Consider the following 21,998-nt stretch of genomic DNA (forward strand, 5'->3'; position numbering starts at 1 on the left):
CAGGTCACCCAACCACACAGGCCACAAATAAATCTAATTGGAAAGGGCTGTGCCTTATTTGGGGATTGGGACTTTGGGCTGTCTGTCTTGGAGAACGGGTAAGTGTTCCCAGGAGGAGATTGAAACAGATGCTGTGTCCAGGAAGGCACACCATGCTGAGCCTAGAGTCCTGCTCAGTAACTCCTGGTTCTCTGTCCTGAGCATACACGCTTCACTTCCCAGCAGCACCCCTGGCTTGGTGTTGCTGCATGGCTAATTTCCAGCCAGCGATGTGGGAGCAGAGTGATGTGTGCCAGGCCATAAAGCTTCCCGTGAGCAGCTCTCCATGCCTTCTCCCAGGCTGCCAGCTTGCTCCTCACATGCACAGGAACCATGGAAGCCATGCAGTCAAAGTGGCAGGGCCTCAGTAGAAGCCTGTATGTGAATTACTAGTAAGAGAGCAGACCATCAACCAGATCAAATGCTTGGAGCTTAATAGGAGAGAGAAACATCTAGCATTTATTCATTCAGAGGCTGTCAGTATAGCAACTAGCAATGTACCTCAAAAATACAATGATGGAACAAAGACACACCCAGGCAGCCTGGCTCCACACTTGTGCTATGCCACTCCCTACAAACATGAGGTGTTATCATGAACCATGGCTTTTGACATGCTGATGAGGGCTAGAAGCTAAAGACTTAGTTGGTTTTCTTCCTTCTGGTTTCCTCCTTGAGCCCCAGTGAAAGACGGAAGACAGTACTAACAGCAAATATGTGATTGGTTGGAAAATCTTTGTTTAAAGAATATAAACTGAATAGCTTTTGTAAATGACAGGACCATCCGGCATCATCAGTATGCATTTGGCTACAATGATTTTAGTTAATCCATAAAATGCTAGAGTTGTCACCTAAGATCATCTTTCCAAATCCATCATTTTACATGAAAAGGAAAGGACCAGAATCAGGCATGCTGACCAGTATCACACAGGTGCTGAAAGCATCAGGACCAGGGCCCAGGCCTCCCAGGACCACCCATTGCTCTTCTGAGTCATGTGCAAAGGCCCTGTGGTCACAGACGCTCTGTGCGGCTGCTCTGTGGGCTTCAGTAACTTCTGAGCCTGGTGGATACATGTATTTACAATATAATGTTGCTGTTGTTCAGTCATTGTCACGTCTGACTCTGTGACCCCATGGCCTGCAACACACCAGGCCTCCCTGTCCCTCACCATCTCCCAAAGTTTGTCCAAGTTCCTGTCCACTGAGTTGGACAGGATGGTTGATGCCATCCAACCATCTCATCCTCTGCCACCCTCTTCTCCTTCTGCCCTCAGTCTTTCCCAGCATCAGTGCCTTAGTCGCTTGGTTGTATCCAACTCTTTGTAACCCCTTGGATAGTAGCTCACCAGGCTCCTCTGTCCATGGAATTCTCCAGGCAAGAATACTGGAGTGGGTTGCCATTCCCTTCTCCAGGGGATCTTCCTGACACAGGGTCTTTTCCACCAAGTCAGTTCTTCACATCAGGTGGCCAAAGTATTGGAACTTCAGCTTCAGCATCTGTCCTTTCAATGAGTATTTGGGGTTGATTTCCATGATGGTCTATCAAATCACATCATTTAATAAAAAATGTTAATGTAGGCCCAGAATTGTGTGCTCCATACCAAAGACACACAAATGATCAGGGACTTTCTGCCCTGGGCCTTCCTGGAGCTCATGTTTTCACAGGAGCAGAGACACAACAGCCACATTGTGTGTGGAGGTGCGGGGTGCAGCCCCGGGACACTCGGGGGACAACTGTGAGCAGACAGAAGAGATGAGGCATTTGTTCTTTCCCTTTCAAACTAAAGTTGAGACACCTTATTTTTTCAAAGTGTCTTCCAGAAGCTGCTCAAGAGCAGCGTTCACTACCAATACAAGCACATGTGGAGCAGCTGACACGTGGCTTCCCCAAACACGGGCAAACCTAACTCTGCTTCCCGAGAACATACAGCTGACCCATGTTTGAACTGCACAGGTCCACTGACACACAGACCTTTTTCAATAAACACATAAAGTACGAGATCCAAGGCTGGTCAGAAGCCAACTTTATATTATATGTGGATTTTTGACTGTGTGAAGTGTCTGTGCTCCTAAGGTCCCGAGTTGCTCAAGAGTCAGGTGGACTAATGGTCCAGGGAGAGCTTCACTAATCTCATACTTTCCAACACCCAAGTGAATAAAATATAATCACTCAAGATGTGATATGATGTTAGTTGCTCAGTCATGTCCGACTCTTTGCGACCCCATGGATTGCAGCCTGCCAGGCTCCTCTGTCCTTGTGATAAAAATCTTTTTTCCTAGAGTTAAGACAAGATTCTGTGTTTGGGTAATGTTCTAAGATGTTATAATTGGGACTTCCCTGGTGTCCAGGGGTTAAGACCACACTCCCAATGCAGGGGGCACAGGTGCAATCTCTGGTCAGGAAACAGATCTCACGTGCCACACAGCATGACCAAAAAATAGATGTTTTAACGTTATAATTTATCATATAAAATGCTCTATAGCTGGAGATAGAATTCATATGTCTTCAGGGTTTTCAGAGTAAAATTTCAACTGCCTATCATTTATTATTCCTTTCCTACCGTAAAAATGATACAGCATTGTAGGATTATAAATATTTTTTGAACATATTTAATGAAGACCCCTTTTGGTGGCAAACAGATTCTTTTATTGGCAATCAAAAAACTTCACACTTACAATATGAAAATAAATGCTCCTTTAATGAATAATTAAATGAAAACTTTGCAGGACCTTACAGGATATTTAGTAGGTACCACGTGTACCTTACAACACAGAATGTCAGCTTGATGGGATTGTGAGAGCGTGACTGAAAATGAGAGATGTCATTTATAAAACAGCTACCTCACAGCTTTCCCAAAGAGTAGTTCCTCTGCGATTAAAACAAGAAACAAAATTCGTACTTCTGCCTCGTTTTAAGATGTGACTGAGCATACATCAGTCTTAAATTTTATGATTTCGATGTTGCTTTTTCAAGGCACTCAACAGAAACTCAAATCTCATTTTAGAATCATGAATCTGAGATTTGCAGTGAAGCTGTAATTTCTCAGTATCAAAGTTTCATTATTACACAACAATTCTGTTTCACAAACACCCTTCGTACTTCGTCCTGCTCCCCTGAGGCACCGCCCATTCTAAGTAAGGTTTCTGCAGCTTGTCTGAGACTAGAGCAGGCTCTGCTGCTTCGGTCACAAAACTCTTCCTGGGTGAACAGGAAGAGTTGCCCTTGCCCTTTCCAGAAGAAATGCTGTTTTTACTTTTTCTGTTTCTTTTCTACTATGAAAAACAGGGCTAAACCGAATCTTAGAATCTTATTTTCTGCTGGATGATTAAAATCTATATTGCATATGTCATCTTAAGTCTCTTAAAATCCAAAACTTTAGTGGAGGACAGTATGCTTTCTCTTGTTGTCACTTAATCAAAGCAAAAATAGAGCCCCATAGAAGTTTCAACATTGAATGTTTTGTGAGTCATAAAGCTTAGTACGAGTCCAACAGCTTGATATGTCTGTAGTCTGTGCATTATCTTAGATAGTTCATGATCTAGAAGACCACTTGTAGTCAAAAGCCCATCTTTCAAAAAGGTCCTATTTCCTCAATAGTCTGTTTACAGAGTTCACTGCCTTGTTTATATATATAGGCATGTATATCTGTATACAGGATACATGTAACAAGTGGTCACACAACTGCCTTTATATATACAGGCACATATATGTATATATAAGATATATGTTAGCAGCAGTCACTCAGCTCTTAGCTGTGCTCCATGAAAGCCACTTTGGATGGCGATCATAGTCTCTGAGTCATTTTCAATCCATACACACACACACAGTTAACACTAGTCTCATAAATGCTGTTGACAATTCAGAAGGACTGCTTTTCTAATTGAACTCTAAAAGAAAAGTGCCTTGAATTTAAATTTTTTAAAAAACTTCAGTCTTCAATATTGAAACTGCTAAGTCACTCCATTTTTCTATGAAAAAAAAAAAAAAACAACCCACAGATAATAGAGTTGGGGGAAACTTTTTAAATGAAAAAATAAATTTGAAAAAACATGAAAAAGCAAATTTGAGAAAACACCCTGTTACTAAATAGTTTAAGAAAAGAAAAGAGAGAAAATATTCCCATAGAAAGGTAAAAGCTATGTGGACTGCCACAAATAATGGCATTATTTGTAATAACAATTAGAAATAAATGAAACCTTCAGTAATCGGACTGTAAAATTTATTAGGAAGTGTCCAACTGATAAAGCATTATACAGCCATTAACGATGAGGAGGGATCTGATGGACAGGGAACACCTGAAGCCAAATACAGAAAGGACCCTGCTGCTCTGAACAGCTCCAGTCGAAAAAACTAAGCAGGAACGCCATGTGCGGTGTCACTGAATTAGGGGTAGTCTTCCTTTTACTGGAAAAACCAATAAAGCAATATAAAGCTTCTGTATTGATTGTACCTTTTCTAAAAGAAAGCAAAAAAAAAACCCTCAAAATGGAAGAAATTACTGAAAAACAAGTCTTTGCAAATAAATGTTCCAGAGCGGGGCGTGCGTCTGACTGCATCCAGAAACCAACGTGTCTTTCATCACTTGGGAGGCAGGACCTGAGCCAGCCTGGTTCTCTCGAGAGGAAGGCGGCGTGAACAGACCCGGAAGAAGAGGGGTAATTGCCCAGCCAGAGGATCTGTGACCACAGCCCTATTGTGGATTTTATTAACCAGGCTGTAATTTGTCCCCTTTGAGTGCTTAGACAACACACATTGCTATGCTTCAAGACAAAATTTCACAAAAGTCTTTATTTTTCTTGCTACAGAAAAATTCAGAGGCGCTACTATTTCCTTCTCATAATAAAGCAATTCTCAGCAATCAAGTCATATATATTTTTAATGACAAAATGGTTAGTGTTAACCCTATGTAACATGTGATCAGAAAATAATTAAAGACCACGGGGTGGTGACTATCAGAAACAATACTGGACAGAAGATTACCAACAGAGCAATTTTCAATAGAAAACTGAGCATTTTCCTTGGGAAATAAATTTAATATTCTATTATTAAGCAACTGGGGCAAAAAAGATTAGATTTTCTGTAACTGTGATTGAACAGGATTAGAAAGGCTTCATGGGGATGAAGTTTTTTTTGATGGTTTTATGATGACAACTACCACCTCCTAGCTAGTTTAGCTCTCCGAAGAAAATGTTCAATCAAAAGGCTAAATCATACAAAGCACTTAACGTTTTCAAACAGTTGCCCAATAACAAACTTTTAAAAGAGATTATCCATAGCAGTGGATTATTTTTATCAAATTTTTGAACAAGCCACACTCAGAAACACTACAACAGAGCAGCGTACTGGTTTATCTGGTTCTCTGCACTACTACAAAAATAGTCAGAAAGAGCTTGGTGTACTCAGTGTAAGGCTGACGGTTTACTTGCTGCAAGCCGTGTATCGTGCAGTTACATTCTCCCAGTTGATCACATTCCAAATGGCCTTCAGATAATCGGGCCTGACATTTTTATACTGAAGGTAATAAGCATGCTCCCACACGTCAATCCCCAGCAGGGGGATAAGACCTGTTGAAATGAAACAAAAACCACGAGATTCAATCTAAAACACTGCATCTTCTCACTTTAACTGTCCTATGCACACAAAATTACCCTTTACCACATTCTCGTCCACTTTTCAGTTTCTTATATATGATATATATAGGAAATCTGCATAAGAATAAAGATCCTAAACGATTTTAAACTTTACTCTTTGGAAGAAGAAAATGTGATAAATAGGAAAAATAATTGAAATAGACTTGGGAAAAATCAACTAAACCACAGTATTTAACAGGTGTTCTTAAAATCAACAGATTTATCCAAGAGCCAATTCTCAGTGGTCCTTACTAGGGGTCTCAAAAAGGGTGTGATTCATTTGCAGGGGTGGCTATGTGTATGCTAAGTCACTCAATTGTGTCTGACTCTTTGGGACCCCATGGACTGCAGCCCACCAGGCTCCTTTGTCCATGGGGATTCGCCCAGCAAGATTACTGGAGTGGGTTGCCATGCCCTCTCCAGAGGATCTTCCTGACCCAGGGATCAAACCCAGGTCTCCAGCGTGCCTGAGTACCTTCCAAAGGTGGTGTGCATTTGTGGGGGGCTATGAAAAACCTGCTCTGCTCCCCTGGACTAAGGTTAGTCACAGAGAGCACAAAGCATTTATGATGTATAATTAATAAAAGTGAGTCACTTTTCGGTACAACAGAAATTAACACAACATTGTAAACCAACTATATTTCAATAAAATAAAGCACAAGGTTTATATGAGACATTAATATAAGAATAAGTTAACAACGAAAACTGAGTAAGACTTAAGGAAAAGATGCACATTTCAGGAATTAAGTAATTTAAATGAAGAATTAGTTAAAGCTACAAAACATTCATTTAAGAAACCTCTCTAGGGACTTCCCTGGAGGTCCAGTGGTTAAGAATCCACACTTCCAATGCAGGGGGCATGGGTTTGATTCCTGGTCAGGGAACTAAAATCCCACAGACCACGCTGTACAGCCAAAAAAAAAAGGAAACCTCTCCAACTGTAAGCACTCCTCTAAGAAAAGAGTCATCAACAAATGTGTCTAAATCCATCGTGAGGTGTGCCACTAATCATTTATAATTAAGGCAGCAAAATTCATACATGACTTTTCCCATAAATAAACTGCCATGACTTTCATTTATCTTTATTCCTATTGGCTTTCTTCAAGCGGGGAGAAGGCGGTGTCGCTAGGATTCACCAATCACAGCCTTCCGGGTCAGGTACCTGACTCCAGAGCACTCAGGGCTCACAAATCTTTGCTTTTCCCAATTCTGTGGCTCCCAAAAGAGCAGCTTAGATTCTGACTAAATCTGGACAGATCCGGGGCAGTGGGTCATGTAAGGAGGTCTCCTGACATGTGCAGAGGCAGAAAATATGGCTGAGACCCACTGCTAACCGATGCGATCACCTTTCATCAGAGTTTCAGCTGACCGCTGGATCGTTAGGACTACTCCCTAAAGAGCTACTACTTCCATCTGGCTCAACATGAAAAAGGAATTCATGAGCCCAGCCTTCAGCTTTGAAGCCCAGCCTCTTCCTGAGCCAAAGCCCTCTGCAAGGCAGACTCTGGAAACCTGAGCTCTGGTCCCAATTTAGCCACAGGTGCTCAGCAGAGGGGATGAGAGTCCAAGGTTTGAAGTCAGACCGAGCCTGTGTCTCTTTTCCTCCTTCATGCTATTTATCTAATCTTAGGTTTTTATTCTAGTGCATATAATTATTCTGTAGCCTGATATGAATGCTCTATCAAATGAAGCAGAGCTTATGTTTAAAATCTTTTTTGTTAACATATCTGTAAAATTACATGTGCTAATTTTATAAAATATCAAGGACCTGGAAAGCATTTTTGCTCACACAAGACTCTGGGTATCGGCTCCTAAGATCTGCTCAAAACGTATTCAGGAAGGTTTAAACGCTGTTAGTCTCCAGTTCATGATAAATGCTTTATAACGAACCATCTCTCCAGAATAAAGAATTCTAACCTGTTGTTCCTTGCAGGGGATCCTGGTTAGAACAAGCAGCAATCTGTAAGCGTCCCTGCTCCTTATCAGAATAAAGAATTCTAACCTGTTGTTCCTTGCAGGGGATCCTGGTTAGAACAAGCAGCAATCTGTAAGCGTCCCTGCTCCTTATTGAAGCCGAGCCAACCCCAACCGGAGCCTTGGACACCAACAGATACAGCAGTCAACTTTTCCTTAAATTTGGCAAAGGAACCAAAGTCACGTTTGATGGCTTCCAGCAATTCCCCTATTAAAAACAGAAACCAAAAAAAGGTTACAAAACCCACCCATGAATGAAGAGATTACAACAATTACAATAAATCATTTTAGCACATATATCAAGTATTATTGTCATACGGCCCAAGACACCAGGCAACACAGAAAGCACTCCGTAACCCAGCGAGCCTACAAAACACAGTCATTCCTGCCCCGACATGACAGTCGTCGGGTTTCATGATTTTTATTCACGTGTGTGTTACTGAAACACGTTAGAGGGATTTTTTTCATTCACAGTGCTATTTCCACAAGGAAAGAAATAGTATTTTCCATTCACTTTCTTTTTCCCCCTCAACAGAAGATTTTACTTTGAATCCTACCCTACCTACTCTGTCGCAATTTGGGAATAAAATGTTATGGCTGAGATTTGCTTCTTCTCCAAGGCAGCCCAGATCTTTCCTACCTTAATTACTACATCATTTTAAAAAGAGTGATGTTGCCTCTTAAAGTGAACTAAGGGTGCACTCCACGGGTCATCACCCTTTTTATTCTGTAGCAATACAGAATACAGTCCTAGACTGAGCACATCAACTAAATCAACTACGCCCAAGATATTCCTTCTCTTATTTTAATGGTCTAAAAGTAATCATCTAGGGGCTTCCCAGGTGGTCCGGTGGCTAAGACTCTGTGCTCCCAATGCCCCAAGGCCAAGGTTTGCTGCCTGGCAGGGAATTAGATCCCACCTGCCATAGCTAAGACCTGGCAGAGCCAAAAAATAAATATTCAACTTCTTTTTAATTTTTAAAGTAATCATCTATTATAAGCACAAGTGGTGAGATAAAGGGGCACGGATAACACAAAAATGGCAGAGTGCCAAAACCTGTTGGCTGAACATAGGTGTATCTGATATTCTGGTAACTCTCAATACCTCAAAAGTATTAAGTCATGGTCCAAAGATCTACCTCAGAAAAAATAAATTCTCCAGCTCCCCATACTTACTCCTCCAATCATCCTTACTTCCAAATGAAATTGCTTATTTCAAGTGCATAAGGTGCCTTCTAGAATATGATTAAAAATGCCTCAGAAACTTAAGGTAGATGCCAGAAGACCAGAGACAAAGGTGGAGAGCTCTGTTTATGGCCCATACCTTCCCTGGGATGGGAAGGATAAAGTTACGGGACTCCACGCACCAAACAGGAAGTCAAGTGAACAAGCAGAGCGAACAAGTCCACTGGCTCTGGACTCCCTTGTTACCTGCAGCTGTCCTGGAAAACCTATTTTTCTGGGACAGTTTACTTTTTTATCAGTTAGAAAGAGTAGTAAAATAATAGCAAAGGGCACTATTCTATAATGGCCTAATTTTTAAAACAACCCTATAATTATCCCCATACCATACAGATGAAGAAAAGTAAGATATGGAATGGTTAATATCTTATCCCAGGGCCTAGAGCAAGTAAATGAAAATTCATCTTTCCTAAAAACTCAGTCTTCCCCTGATGCACAGTGCATTTCGACCAGGAGATGACACCGTATGTGGTATTGTGTGTGTGCGTGTGTGCATAATTCCCTGGATGTATTCTGCACTCTCGCACGTGCCCCTCTGAAAGTTACAGCTCTGTCGTACCCTCTGCTATGAGAAAGATGCCATCATGATACCTCAGGGAGAATGAAGGTAACTTAAGAAAATCAAGTCATTCCTACTATGCACAAAATGAAGCCAAGGTTGCCCCAGTTTAAACCAACCTTGGGGTTCTCCACCACCGTTAGGGCTCAGATTTGTCCAGAAGATGCTGTGATTGATATGGCCCCCACCGTTGAACTTCAACGCAGGCTGCAGAGCTATCTGAGCTGTAACATCACCTGAAAGATTAAAATACGAATACATTTTCTTTAAAGTCTTGCGCTTTATGGCAACCCACTCCAGTGTTCTTGCCTGGAGAATGCCACTGACAAAGGAGCCCGGTGGGCTACAATCCATGGGGCTGCAAAGAGCTGGATACGACTGAGTGACTGAACAAGCAGTCCCAAAACTTCACCATTTCAATATTTTACCAAAAAAAAAAAAAAGTGTCCCCAAATTATGTGTCCCAGTGGATTTTCAGTTCAATCAATAATGTAGCAAACAGCTAGTGAGCAAGAGTGGCAAAGCTAGTAAAAAATTCACTCCTAGGCTTCAAAGAACTCGGTTTTCTCGGATAGAAAAGATTTCAGTAAATGACCTGACAAAGAAAACAAGGACAGAAAACAGTGGAGTGCTATAAAATAGATGGTTGCATACACAGGCTATATGGAGAACGTTCAACTCTCATTCTCTAGATAGACAACCACCTACGAACATGGTTATACTACCCAAACCTCAACTTACTCAAAACTGAACCGCTGATCTTCAACCCCAAACGCGTTCGTCCAAAGGCCTCCCCCATCTCAGTGAGTACCAGCTGTTTGCTCAGGGTATATTTGATGACATGGTGATTTGTAATTCTTTTCCTCTCACACCCCACATCCAACCCAGCAGCAAAGCCAGAGAACATCCAGAGAACATCCAGAACCTCATCCCTTCCTCCAGCCTCCATGTCTCCCACTGTCTGCTGCTTCTACACCCACCCCTACGGTCTATTCTCAACACAGTGGTCAGAGGGCTTCTCTAAACCTCAGACTGATCATGGCACACCTGGGGTCAAACCCCTCCACAGGCTGCTCTTATCAGAGTGAACCCCAAGTCCTTACAATCGGTACAGGGATGCGTGTCATACGGCCCTCTGCATCTCCCTGCTGGCCCAGCTCAGGCCACAGTGGCCCCTCCTGGCACTTAGATAGCCGGCCTGGCATGCGGCCAGCTTAGGGCTTCCACTGACCACTGCAGCCTTTGCTGGAACACTCTTCCTGGAGACAGCCTCCGGGTTTACCCCCCCTTTCCCTCTCAAGTCTCCACTGAAGCATCAACCACATTAGAAGGCTTCTCTAACCACAATATGAAATGGGCAATGCCCACCCGCCTCCAGACCACTTCCCGTCATCTGTTTTCCTCGATAGGACTTCAGCCCCTGACATACTACACATTTCTTATTCACGTCTCTCCATGCAAGGAAAGCTCCAATGAAGACATGGACTTCTGTGTGCTGCTGTGTCTCTGAGGCTCAACATATTGCCTTACAACATAGCAGGCACTCATGACACTAAATGGAGTTTCTACAGAAAAAGAATTCTGACCTCTGTACTTTAAAAAGAATGGCATATTTGGAGCTGTTTTTTTGACCTTGCCAAACATGGAGGCAAAATAAGATATTTTTTTCTATGCCTTGAAGAAGGTACAGACTAACAAAACTATTATGAAAGATGGGAATTTCCTTATTCAGTATTAAGTTCTTATGACTCCAAGATCCCAAAGTGAAGGACACAGAACCAAGCAGAACTCTGCCCTTGGGGAGCTTACATAACAGAAGAAGTTTTCTATTTCTGTTGTTGGTTCATTCACTCAGTCATGTCCAACTCTTTGCAACCCCATGAACCACAGCACACCAGGCCTCCATCACCAACTCCCAAAGTTCACCCAAACCCATGTTCATCAAATCGGTGATGCCATCCAACCATCTCATCCTCTGTTGTCCCCTTCTCCTCCTGCCCTCAATCTTTTGCAGCATCAGGGTCTTTTCCAATGAGTCAGCTCTTTGCAGCAGGTGGCCAAAGTACTGGAGTTTCAGCTTCAAAATCAGTCCTACCAATGAATACCCAGGACTGATCTCCTTTAGGATGGACTGGTTGGATCTCCTTGCAGTCCAAGGGACTCTCAGGAATCTTCTCCAGCACCACAGTTCAAAAGCATCAATTCTTCGGTGCTCAGCTTTCTTTATAGTCCAACTCTCACATCCATACATGACCACTGGAAAAACCATAGCCTTGACTAGACGGACCTCTGTTGACAAAGTAATGTCTCTGCTTTTTAATATGCTGTCTAGGTTGGTCATTTCTGTTGTTAGGGTGCATGCTAAGAACACACATAAGAAATGGCGCTGTCTGAAACAATAAAGCCTCCAGGTTTTAGCAATTCAGAAAGTGAAGTGAAGTCGCTCAGTCGTGTCTGACTCTTTTTGACCCATGGACTGTAGCCCACTAAGCTCCTCCAGCCGTGGGATTCTCCAGGCAAGAATACTGGAGTGTGTTGCCATTTCCTTCTCCAGGGGATCTTCCCCACCCAGGGATCGAACCCAGGTCTCCCACATTGCAGGCAGATGCTTTAACCTCTGCACCACCAGGGAAGCCCCAGCAATTCAGAAAGGAGAAGGCCAATGATATCTAAATACACAGATAATCTTTGAGAGTTCTGTTTAAGATACCAACTTTTGTCACTATGTTTACAAAATAATTTTCTGACAGATCAGTGTTTCCCTTACTAATTTTTTTTGGAGAATCAATCTAAAAATAAATACAGAATTTATATTGCTTTTTACTGCCAACAGTAACTATAATGGAAAAGAAACCTGCTTACTGAGAACTAGTTTCATCACAATCTCCTCAAGTTTACATAAGCATTTTTAAATTTTAATAGAAATTTGGGGGGCTTAATATCTGCTTTTAAGAATTTTCCTGAAGCTCAACGTTTTCTTTGGCTTCACAGTAGTTTTTTCCTCTGTTGAATACAGTAAAAGTCAAATATATATGTTTGTTTGAAAAGTATTTATGGTACTTACCTGAGATAAAATTAATGATGTTATTTTCCTTACACTTTTTTCCAAAATTTTCAAACATGAAAATGTAACTTCTTAATGGTTTTTAAAATATAATTGTTTAAATAAACAAAAGTACCACAGATACTTATAGAATATATTAGAATATATAGAGAGAACACAGAATATATTGTGATAAAGTAAAGCTTTTTTCCCAGAAGCTTTCACTAAACAAGCAAAGCTTCTATTGCACAAGGACTGGCATTTAAGCTGCTTTTAAAATACTGAAGAGGCATTCATAGGTGTCATGTGTTGTCTTGCAGGAAATAAGTTTCACAACTGGGATTTACCCCAGCCTCTCCCCATTACCACATTCTTCCCGAAGTTGTTTTTTCCCTAAATCGTAGAACCTCTTCCTGTACTCAGAACCTTTTTCTTTCCTCAGACCATCCCTCTGATGGTCACAAGTAAATCTTCCAGAATGTGGTAACTTCCTCTTCTTTTCGTTTACCTAATAATCTCACACACGACCAGACTGAACTGCTGCCTTTTCCCACTAGATGTCCCCAGTCAACAAGCAGTCACTGCCTAAAATACAATCAACCAATTTCTCAGGACTGAAATTCAACTCGCAGATATAGGAACTCTAGAAAACTGATGCTGATGAACCATGTGCAGGGCAAGAATAGAGACGCAGATGTAGAGAAGGAATGGACTCGTGGACAGGACCGGTGGGAAGGAGCGGGGGAGGAATTGAGAGAGCAGCACTGAGGTACATACAGTGCTGCTGCTGCTGCTGCTAAGTCACTTCAGTCGTGTCCAACTCTGTGCGACCCCATAAACGGCAGCCCACCAGGCTCCCCCATCCCTGGGATTCTCCAGGCAAAACACTGGAGTGGGTTGCCATTTCCTTCTCCAATGCATGAAAGTGAAAAGTGAAAGTGAAGTCGCTCAGTATACACTACCATATCTGAAATAGCTAGCTAGTGGGAAGCTCCCTGTACTGCACAAGGAGCTCAGCTGGGTGCTCTGTGATGACCTACAGGGGTGGGCTGAGGGGGCGGGTGGGGGAGGCTCAAGAAGGAGGGGATATGTGTATACCCATAGCTGATTCATGGAGAAGGAAATGGCAACCCACTCCAGTATTCTTGCCTGGAGAATCCCATGGACAGAGGAGCCTGGGGAGCTACAGTCCATGGTGTCGCAAAGAGTCGGACACGACTGTGCGACTAACAACAACAACATAGCTGATTCATGTCCTTGAACAGCAGAAACTAACACAACATTGTAAAGCAATTATACTCCAAATAAATAAAATGGGGGGAAAAAAACATTTAGGAAAAAAAATGCACTTTTAACTGTGTTGCTTCAGCCACACGTACAGCCTGGAAACAACGGTTTCCCTCACGCAAAAATGCAAAAACTATTCTGTATAGAAACGTTAAGACATCGTACTCCCATAGACGGCCCCAGACTCAAAACACAGAATAAAGTTCACGCACTACGGGTTTTGTCAACTGAGCTCCTCTAAAAAAAGAAAAACACCAACTCCGTACTATATTTTCACTCAATTCAAAAGAGTGGCATATAAAAGAAAACAGAGTGGCCAACAAATGCAAGCCTGGGTTCCCCACGAAACGGCTGTTGTCCCTGTGAATTCCGCCCCCAGGTCCACGCGCAACCGCGCGCGTTGGTTCTGCGCGGCGCCGGGGGGCACTGGTCTTTACCAGGCACGCCTCGCAGCGTAGCGCCCCGCCACCCGCTTCCCAGAGCCCGGCCGCCCGGCACCCACCCTTCTCCAGCGCCTCCCGGTACTTCTCCTCGGCGACGTTGAGGTTGTTCACGTAGGCCGCGTGGTGCTTGCTGTGGTGCAGCTGCATGATCTGCGCGTTGATGTGCGGCTCCAGGGCGCCGTAGTCGTACGGCAGGTCGGGGAGGCTGTGCTTCTGCCGGGAGCCCAGCACGCTCAGGGCCGGCACCAGTCTCCTGCTCGTGCTGCAGAGAGAGCACACCCAGCGCGATTGGGCCCCGCACGCAGCCACCTTTCCCCCGCGAGCGCGTCTCCGCAGCCCGGAGAGAGGACCCGAGCGCCGGAGAGGAGGAGGAGGAGCGGGGTGGGGCTGGCCCTTGGGACCGTCGGCCAGCCGGCCGTCCAGTCTCCAGCCTTAAACTCAAGCTGCGGTCCAGCGGATCCGGCGGCACCTGGGCGCGCTCGGCCCACCACCTGCCCGCAGGCCGGTGTCCTGGAGCCCGCGGGGCCAGCGCGAGCGGGCCAGTGGAGGGCAGCAGCGGCAAGCCACCGAGGCCCCCGCCGGGGCCGCGACCGGCCGCCGCGCCCGCTATCCGGAGCCTCACCTGCACGCCGCCCGCGACAACATGGTGGACGCCGCCCGTGGGCCTCTCGGAGCTCGAGTAGCAGCGCCGCGCTGACCTGAGACGATGCGCTTGTGTCCCGGGCTGCGCCGCAAGGACACCACCGCCGCGGCCCCGCCTCCCGCGCGCCCCGCGGCCCCGCCCTCCTGCGCCCGCCGCGACCCCGCCCCACTGCGCTCGCCTCGGCCCCGCCCAGCTGCGCGCGCCGCTTCCAACTCCGGGGAAATGGGGTGCTCGGCGCTGTGGTCGGCCCCGCCCGTGCTCCGGGCCCAGCGCAGGTGAGAAAGAGGCCCGGCAGTCTCCCCGGCGGCTGCGCGAGCCGCGGGGCCCCCACTGCGACTGCGCGTCTCCGGGCGCGTCGCCAAAGGGAGGGCCGCTGTTTTCCCTCCCCCCAGCCCCCGAAAGAGATGGTACGGCTCTGCGTTCCGCCCCCGTGAAGGCACCGCCTGGCGCGGCCCGCGGATGGGGGGCCCAGGCCCCGCGGGCCGTGCCGGGAAGCCCGCGGCTGCGTTCCTGCTCGTTCCCGGACGCAGCCGGGGTGGGGTGGGGGGTAGCCTCGGGGTCCCGGGCCCTTCGCACAGAGGAAAGACTAGTGTCTCTGGGAGCCGCATCGGAGCGCAGCCGTGAGCCGACGCGGTCTCGCAGGAGAGCGGGCCCTGGCTCTGGGACGGTGTAGGGCCGGTCCCTCTCCAACTACTGCCCGGAGTGAGCGTTCTTTCCGAGTGAACCGACCTTGGGACCTCCGCCAGGCCTGATAATAGTGTTACTGTGCACCCGCCACGTGCCAGGGACTGCGCTGCAGAGTTTACATACATTTATCTTTGTTTCACTCCTAGGATAGGCATCATTGATTCCCGCTTAATGAACCGGTTGCCCCGGTCACACCGTTAATAAGTGAAAGATCAGGATTAGAATCCAAAGTTCACACATTGATTACCAGGCCTTAGCAGTCAAGTCTTGAGTGTTTGCCGGGAGAATATAAAAGAAGTACAACAGAGGAGTCTTTGCTGCGGCGTCCTATTTCTAATGAACTGTAAATATCAGGTACTTTCTCAACAACTGGGAAAAAAAATCCTGAATTCTGTGAAGAAATTAGAAAGTTTTACACTGTTACTGGCCTGAGTTGGGCCTTTCCTGAATAGAATAGTACAGTAATAAACAGACAAATAATAGGTGCTGAATAGTGTTTCAGTTACCTTCCTCCACCCCCTTCACAATTTCCACCCCACCTCTGTGCCGAGGATGACTAGGGGAACCGAAAGGGGAAGCACTGAGCCCGGCTTCACAGAAAGGGTAGGGCTTGCTGGCAGTCAAGGTGAATGTAAGGGCATGCTACCAGATGGAGGAAATTCAAGTTGGAACCAGGTGATGAGTGTCCTTAAAACTCAAACACGTAATTGGTAACCGGAAACTGAAAAGCATTTTAGCTGACATGAGGCATATTTAAAGTAGTTTTCCAGTCAAGGGAGTCTGCCATTGATTTAAGGGGCAGGCTAGTTAAAAAACTGTTGTATAAATTCTAGCATGAGATACTAAGAACTGCTTTTAGGGTACTAGCTATGGGAACTGGAATAAAAGCATTTGGAAGAATGAAATAACAATTCAGTGATAGGTCAGTCGCTAATAAAAAGGCTTGTTCTAGTGAGAACAAAATATCACTAGAAGGAGATTGAGCCCAGTCAGGCCAAATCGCTGTACTTCTTTTTTGTACAAGTGATGCTTTGATATTTAAATTGAATTCCCACCCCACCCCCTCAGCAGGACAAGCTCTTTTGAGCAAGCAACAAAGGCTGGGTTGTGGGGAAGTGAGATTAGTGTCTCTAACATCATATCTGCCATTGGTTACAGCCTTCCAGAAGACACCCCAACTACGAGATTGACCAGGATTGAGACCAGGGCTTGGGGGCTGCAGGAGGTAATGAAAATGTCTTACATCCAGTAAACGGGCCTGTTTTTCCTTTATAGTTAACCATTATCAGTTCAGTTCAGTTCAGTGGCTCAGTCCTGTCCAACTCTTTGTGACCCCATGGACTGCAGCATGCTAGGCCTCCCTGTCCATCACCAACTCCCAGAGCTTGCTCAAGCTCATATCCATCCAGTCGGTGATGCCATCCAACCATCTTATCCTCTGTCATCCCCTTCTCCCACCTTCAGTCTTTCCCAGTATCAGGGTCTTTTCCAATGAGTCAGTTCTTCGCATCAGGTGGCCAAAGTATTGGAGTTTCAGCTTCAGCATCAGTCCTTCCAATGAATCTTCAGGATTGGTTTCCTTTAGGATTACTGGTTGGATCTCCCTGCGGTCCAAGGGACTCTCAAGAGTCTTCTCCAACACCGAAGTTCAAAAGTATCAATTCTTCAGCACTCAGTTTTCTTTATAGTCCAGCTCTCACATCCACACGTGACTACTGGAAAAACCATAGCTTTGACTAGACGGACCTTTGTTGGCAAAGTAATGTCTCTGCTTTTTAATATGCCATCTAGGTTGGTCATAGCTTTTCTTCCAAGGAACAAGTGTCTTTTAATTTCACGGCTGCAATCACCACTATAAGATGTACTCATTCAACTGTCTCAAGGAGTTAGATTACAGTTGACTGGAATCTGTCCCAAATTCCTCCCGCCAGCTCAGGATGTCATCTGCCACATCAGGGCACCATAATTGTGGATTTCCCATCAACAAACTTCCCAAGACTACTTCACAGGCATCTCAGACCCACCAGAGTCTAGATCAACATATTGGCTGAAGAAGGAAAAATGTAGGTTGAAATGAAATCCTTTGGAGTCAGTTATTAAACAGATCCAGCCACAGTGTCTCAAACCCAGAAGTGTGTATTCCCTCCTGTAAAAGAGATCTGGAGTGGGTAGTCCAGGGCTGGGATGACAGTGCTGTGAAGTCCTCAAGGAACCAGGTTCCTCTGTCCTCAGAGTTGCCTCATGATGATAGCTTGTAGAACACCAGCTATCTCACCCCCTCTCCATGAAGAGGGAGGGACAAAAGGTTGGCCCCAGCTATCTCCTTTCAAGGATTCTCCATGGTAGATTCACCCAACAAATTCCAATCAGAATTTTGGTAGAAAGCTGTACCTAACTATAGAGGAGGCTGGGAAACATTCATTTAGCTATGGCCATTCCCAGTGTTAAAAAATGTGGAATTCCTTAACAACAGAGAAAATGAATAACGGATTGGAAATTAACAGTCTCTGCCACATATCCTTCTACAAGACATATTTTCACATGCTTAGTAATGAACTCGGACCATTTATGGAATGACTTTAGCTACATTCTCTCCTTTTTCTCTCTCACTCTTCCTTTTCACCCCTTGTACCACAAACTTTACCCAGACAGGAATCTCAGTGAGAATTGCTCCACCGGCTTTCCTTTTGCATAAATGAGATCGCTAACAGGATCAAGTTGTTGTTGTTTTACTGTAGTTTAGTCACTCAGTCATGTCCAACTCTTTGCGACCCCATGGACTGTAGCCCACCAGGCTCCTCTGTCCCTGGGATTCTCCAGGCAAGAATACTGGGAGTGGGTTGCCATTTCCTTCTCTAGGAATAGGACCAAGAGTAGTACTTAAATTGCTAAAATGAAACCAGTGATCTAGACAAAGAGAGAAAATGATGGGAAAGATAGAATATCATTAACAAAGGTTTCAAAGTGAGCTGCCCATGCCACAACATCAGGCGGATTATAATTAAATTGCATCCTCTAAGAATGCATTAACTCTTGGAAAGGAAAGGGGAAGGTTGGCTCAGAGCAGAAGTGTTTTATTGAATGAGACAGGTAGTCAGAGACCCCAGTTTGATTCCTGGGTCGGGAAGATCCCCTAGAGAAGGGATTGGCTACCCACTCCAGTATTCTTGGGCTTCCCTTGTGGCTCAGCTGGTAAAGAATCCACCTGCAATGCAGGAGATCTGGGTTCAATCCCTAGGTTGGGAAGATCCCCTGGAGAAGGGAATGGCAACCCACTCCAGTATTCTTGCCTGGGAAATCCCTTGGACAGAGGAGCCTGGTGGGCTATAGTCCATGGGATCTCAAAGAGTTGGACACAACTGAGCAACCAACATAAAGGAAGAAAGGAACTGACGTAATTGAGCAGATCCTCAGTTCTGGTACTGTCAGACCCTGTTCTGGTGCTGGGTCTGATGCTCCACATCTTGTCTTAATTCACAGCATCTCTGTAAAGTGGCTTATTATTTCTCTTTTGCACAAAGGTAGTAAGTGACTTCGGCTTCCCTGGTGGCTCAGCAGTAAAGACTCTGCCTGCAATACAGGAGACCCAGGTTCGATCCCTGGGTTGGGAAGATCCCCTGGAGGAGGGCATGGCAACCCACTTCAGTAATCGTGCCTGGAGAATCCCCATGGACAGAGGAACCTGGCAGGCTACAGTCCATAGGGTCGCACAGAGTCGGACACGACTAAAGCCACTTAGCACACACACACACAGTAAGTGACTTGACCAAGGTCACACAGAGCCAGTCGATAGTAGAGCTCGGCTTTGAATGTACTGCTCTCCCTGTTAACCCTAACATCACTGTGCCTTTAAACAGCCACCACACCCCCTGCCCGCCACATTCCTTGCACCCAGTAAAACTGAGCTCAACCCTATTTTGTTTGTAGTTCACTGTTTGAAACTTGCCCCTCCTATGCTGGGTCCCAGCTTATTCCTGTCTTCTCGACTCCTGATTGATCTCCAGCCTCTTCTCTTGCATATGATTCAGGTCCTAGCTCTTGAACCTGAAGCTTGAACTGGTCCTCCGTTCTCCCTTGCCCCCTCTCATTTGCCCCTTCGATCACCTTTGCTCCTTAGTCTCAGTGAAGACCCAGCTTCCTGGAGCTTCCCTTGACCCTGACCCACCTGGCTGACTTTCCTACCCTTGTCTATGGAATTAGACTCACTAGCCATGAACCTGGGAAACCAGAACAGAATGGGGGAAGGGTGAAGAGAAAAGTGGTCCCATATTTAGAATCCAGGTGATGCCTGCGTAAGATCCCTCTGTAAAAACTAGGCAACATCTGCCCCTTTAGGGGAATCAACAATCCACCATCATCACCACTCCTGGTGTGTACTCCAGAGAAACAAGGCTACTAAGATGTGTAAATGCAGAGAGAAAGAGATGTATTATAAGGAAGTGCCTCATGCGATTATGGAGGCTGGAGATCCAAAACCTATAGTGTGAACTGGCAGGCTTGAGACCCAGGCAAGCCAGTGGTGCAGTTCCAGTGTGAAGGCAATCTGATAGAGGATTCCCTCTCACTTAAGGAAAGTCAGTCTTTGCTTTACTTAGGCCTTCAACTGATTGGATGAGGCCCACACACCTTATAGAGGACAATCTGCTTTACCCAGAAATTTACCAACTTAAATGTTAATCTCATCCAAAACATCCTCCAGGTTAACACCTAAAACTAACCACCACACAGGTAAAACACAGGGGGGGCAATGCATTCCATGTAAGCGGTGGGGAGATTTGTTAGTCATTACACCGCAGAATTCCACTTAACAGCCCAGGATTTATCATGGAGTGAGGCTGAATTCATGGCATAGTTCTAAGAATAACTCTCAAGAGCTACTCACAATGAGTTGACCCTGACCACAAAGGGCAATCGGAGAAGGCAGTGGCACCCCACTCCAGTACTCTTGCCTGGAAAATCCACGGACAGAGGAGCCTGGTGGGCTGCAGTTCATGGGGTTGCTAAGAGTGGGACACGACTGAGCGACTTCACTTTCACTTTTTACTTTCATGCATTGGAGAAGGAAATGGCAGTTCACTCCAGTGTTTTTGCCTGGAGAATCCCAGGGGCAGGGAAGCCTGATGGGCTGCCGTCTCTGGGGTCGCACAGAGTCGGACACAACTGAAGCGACTTAGCAGCAGTAGCAGCAGCACAGAGGGCAATGACCATGCAGAAGGAGCTCAGGCTGGCTATGTCTCCTGGCCAGCATTTGTTAGGAGCCGCCCTCCCACCAAAGGTCCACTCTGGAGAACCAGAGGGGGTACGCAGGAGGCATGGCCTCATATACAATGGAGGTTCATTCCAGAACTTGGTCCACAAGAAAGGATGGACCCTGGGTCCCGTCTCAGGCGTGTCCCAGAATATTCTCCATCCTGGTCTGCATCACCCGATCCTAGGGCCCACTTACATGTGCACTGGCCCTTTGGTGGGAAACTGGATAAAATCCTGTCCAATAAGCCTAGAGGGATCTTTAACCTTTGATTTAGTGTCAGGAACTAGTCAGCTATGTGTTGGGATAAGATGCTCTGTTTGTGAAAGACAGCTGATCAGTTACTCTTGTAAGGAGTTTGAAGAATAGCCTCTCAGTGATGGACAAACCAGCAGCTCTCTTATGCTCCACATTCACCCTAAACATTCCAGTTCCCCCTGAGCAGACATCTTAGTCCTGTCCCAGACCAGTTTAACACTTAATCCAGTTGTCAAGGACTGTATTTGTCCCCCAGATTCATATGCTGAAGTCCTGACCCCCAGTACCTTAGAATGTGACTGTATCCAGAGACAGAGCTTTTTTTTTTTTTTTTTTTTTTTAGTATCAGACACTTTTACTTTTTATTTAAATTATTTCCCTTTTTATTTCCTTTTTATTTTATTTTGGAGTATGGTTGATTGAGATGGCATCACCAACTCAATGGACATGAGTTTGAGCAAACTCCAGGAGAGAGTGAAGGACAGGGAAGCCTGGTGTGCTACAATCCATGGGGTCGCAAAGAGTCGGATGTGACTTGGCAGCTAAACAACAGCAACGATAGTCGATTTACAGTATTGTATTAGTTTCAGGTGTACAGTAAAGTGACTCAGTTATACATTTATCCATTCTTTTTCAGATCCTTTTTCCATGTGGCTTATTACGGAATATTGAGTAGAGTTCCCTGTGCTATCCAGTATGCCCTGTTGTTTAGTTTACATACAGTAGTGTGTATATATTAACCCCAAACTCCTAATTTATCCCTCCCCGCACCATAGTAAGTCAGACGAGGAAAGACAAATATCATATGATTCCACTTATATGTGGAATTTTAAAAAATAAGACAAATGAACTTATTGACAAAAATTAGAAGCAGACTCACAGACTCTAAGAAAACAAACTTATGGAGACAGAGCCTTTTAAGAGGTAATTAAGGTACAATGCAAGCA

General features: G+C 45.2%; 1 protein-coding gene and 1 long non-coding RNA gene across 2 annotated transcripts; one reads left to right on the forward strand and one right to left on the reverse strand.

Annotated features, from left to right (window-relative positions):
* Positions 1-2,716: 2,716 nt before the first annotated feature.
* On the reverse strand, positions 2,717-14,997 carry SOD2 (superoxide dismutase 2). The gene is made up of 5 exons (XM_070376974.1): positions 14,838-14,997; positions 14,275-14,477; positions 9,562-9,678; positions 7,670-7,849; positions 2,717-5,601 (listed from the first exon to the last, which is right to left on the reverse strand). The coding sequence occupies exons 1-5, from the start codon at positions 14,858-14,860 to the stop codon at positions 5,456-5,458; spliced, it is 669 nt and encodes a 222-aa protein (XP_070233075.1). The 5' UTR covers positions 14,861-14,997; the 3' UTR covers positions 2,717-5,455.
* A 44-nt stretch (positions 14,998-15,041) lies between these two features.
* Positions 15,042-19,544, forward strand: LOC138989188 (uncharacterized). Its single transcript, XR_011465433.1, has 3 exons — positions 15,042-15,133; positions 16,704-16,770; positions 19,067-19,544. It is a non-coding gene; the product is annotated as an uncharacterized lncRNA (long non-coding RNA).
* The last annotated feature ends 2,454 nt before the right edge of the window (positions 19,545-21,998 follow it).

This window comes from Bos mutus, chromosome 9 (genome assembly GCF_027580195.1).
Source record: "Bos mutus isolate GX-2022 chromosome 9, NWIPB_WYAK_1.1, whole genome shotgun sequence".
NCBI lineage: Eukaryota > Metazoa > Chordata > Mammalia > Artiodactyla > Bovidae > Bos > Bos mutus.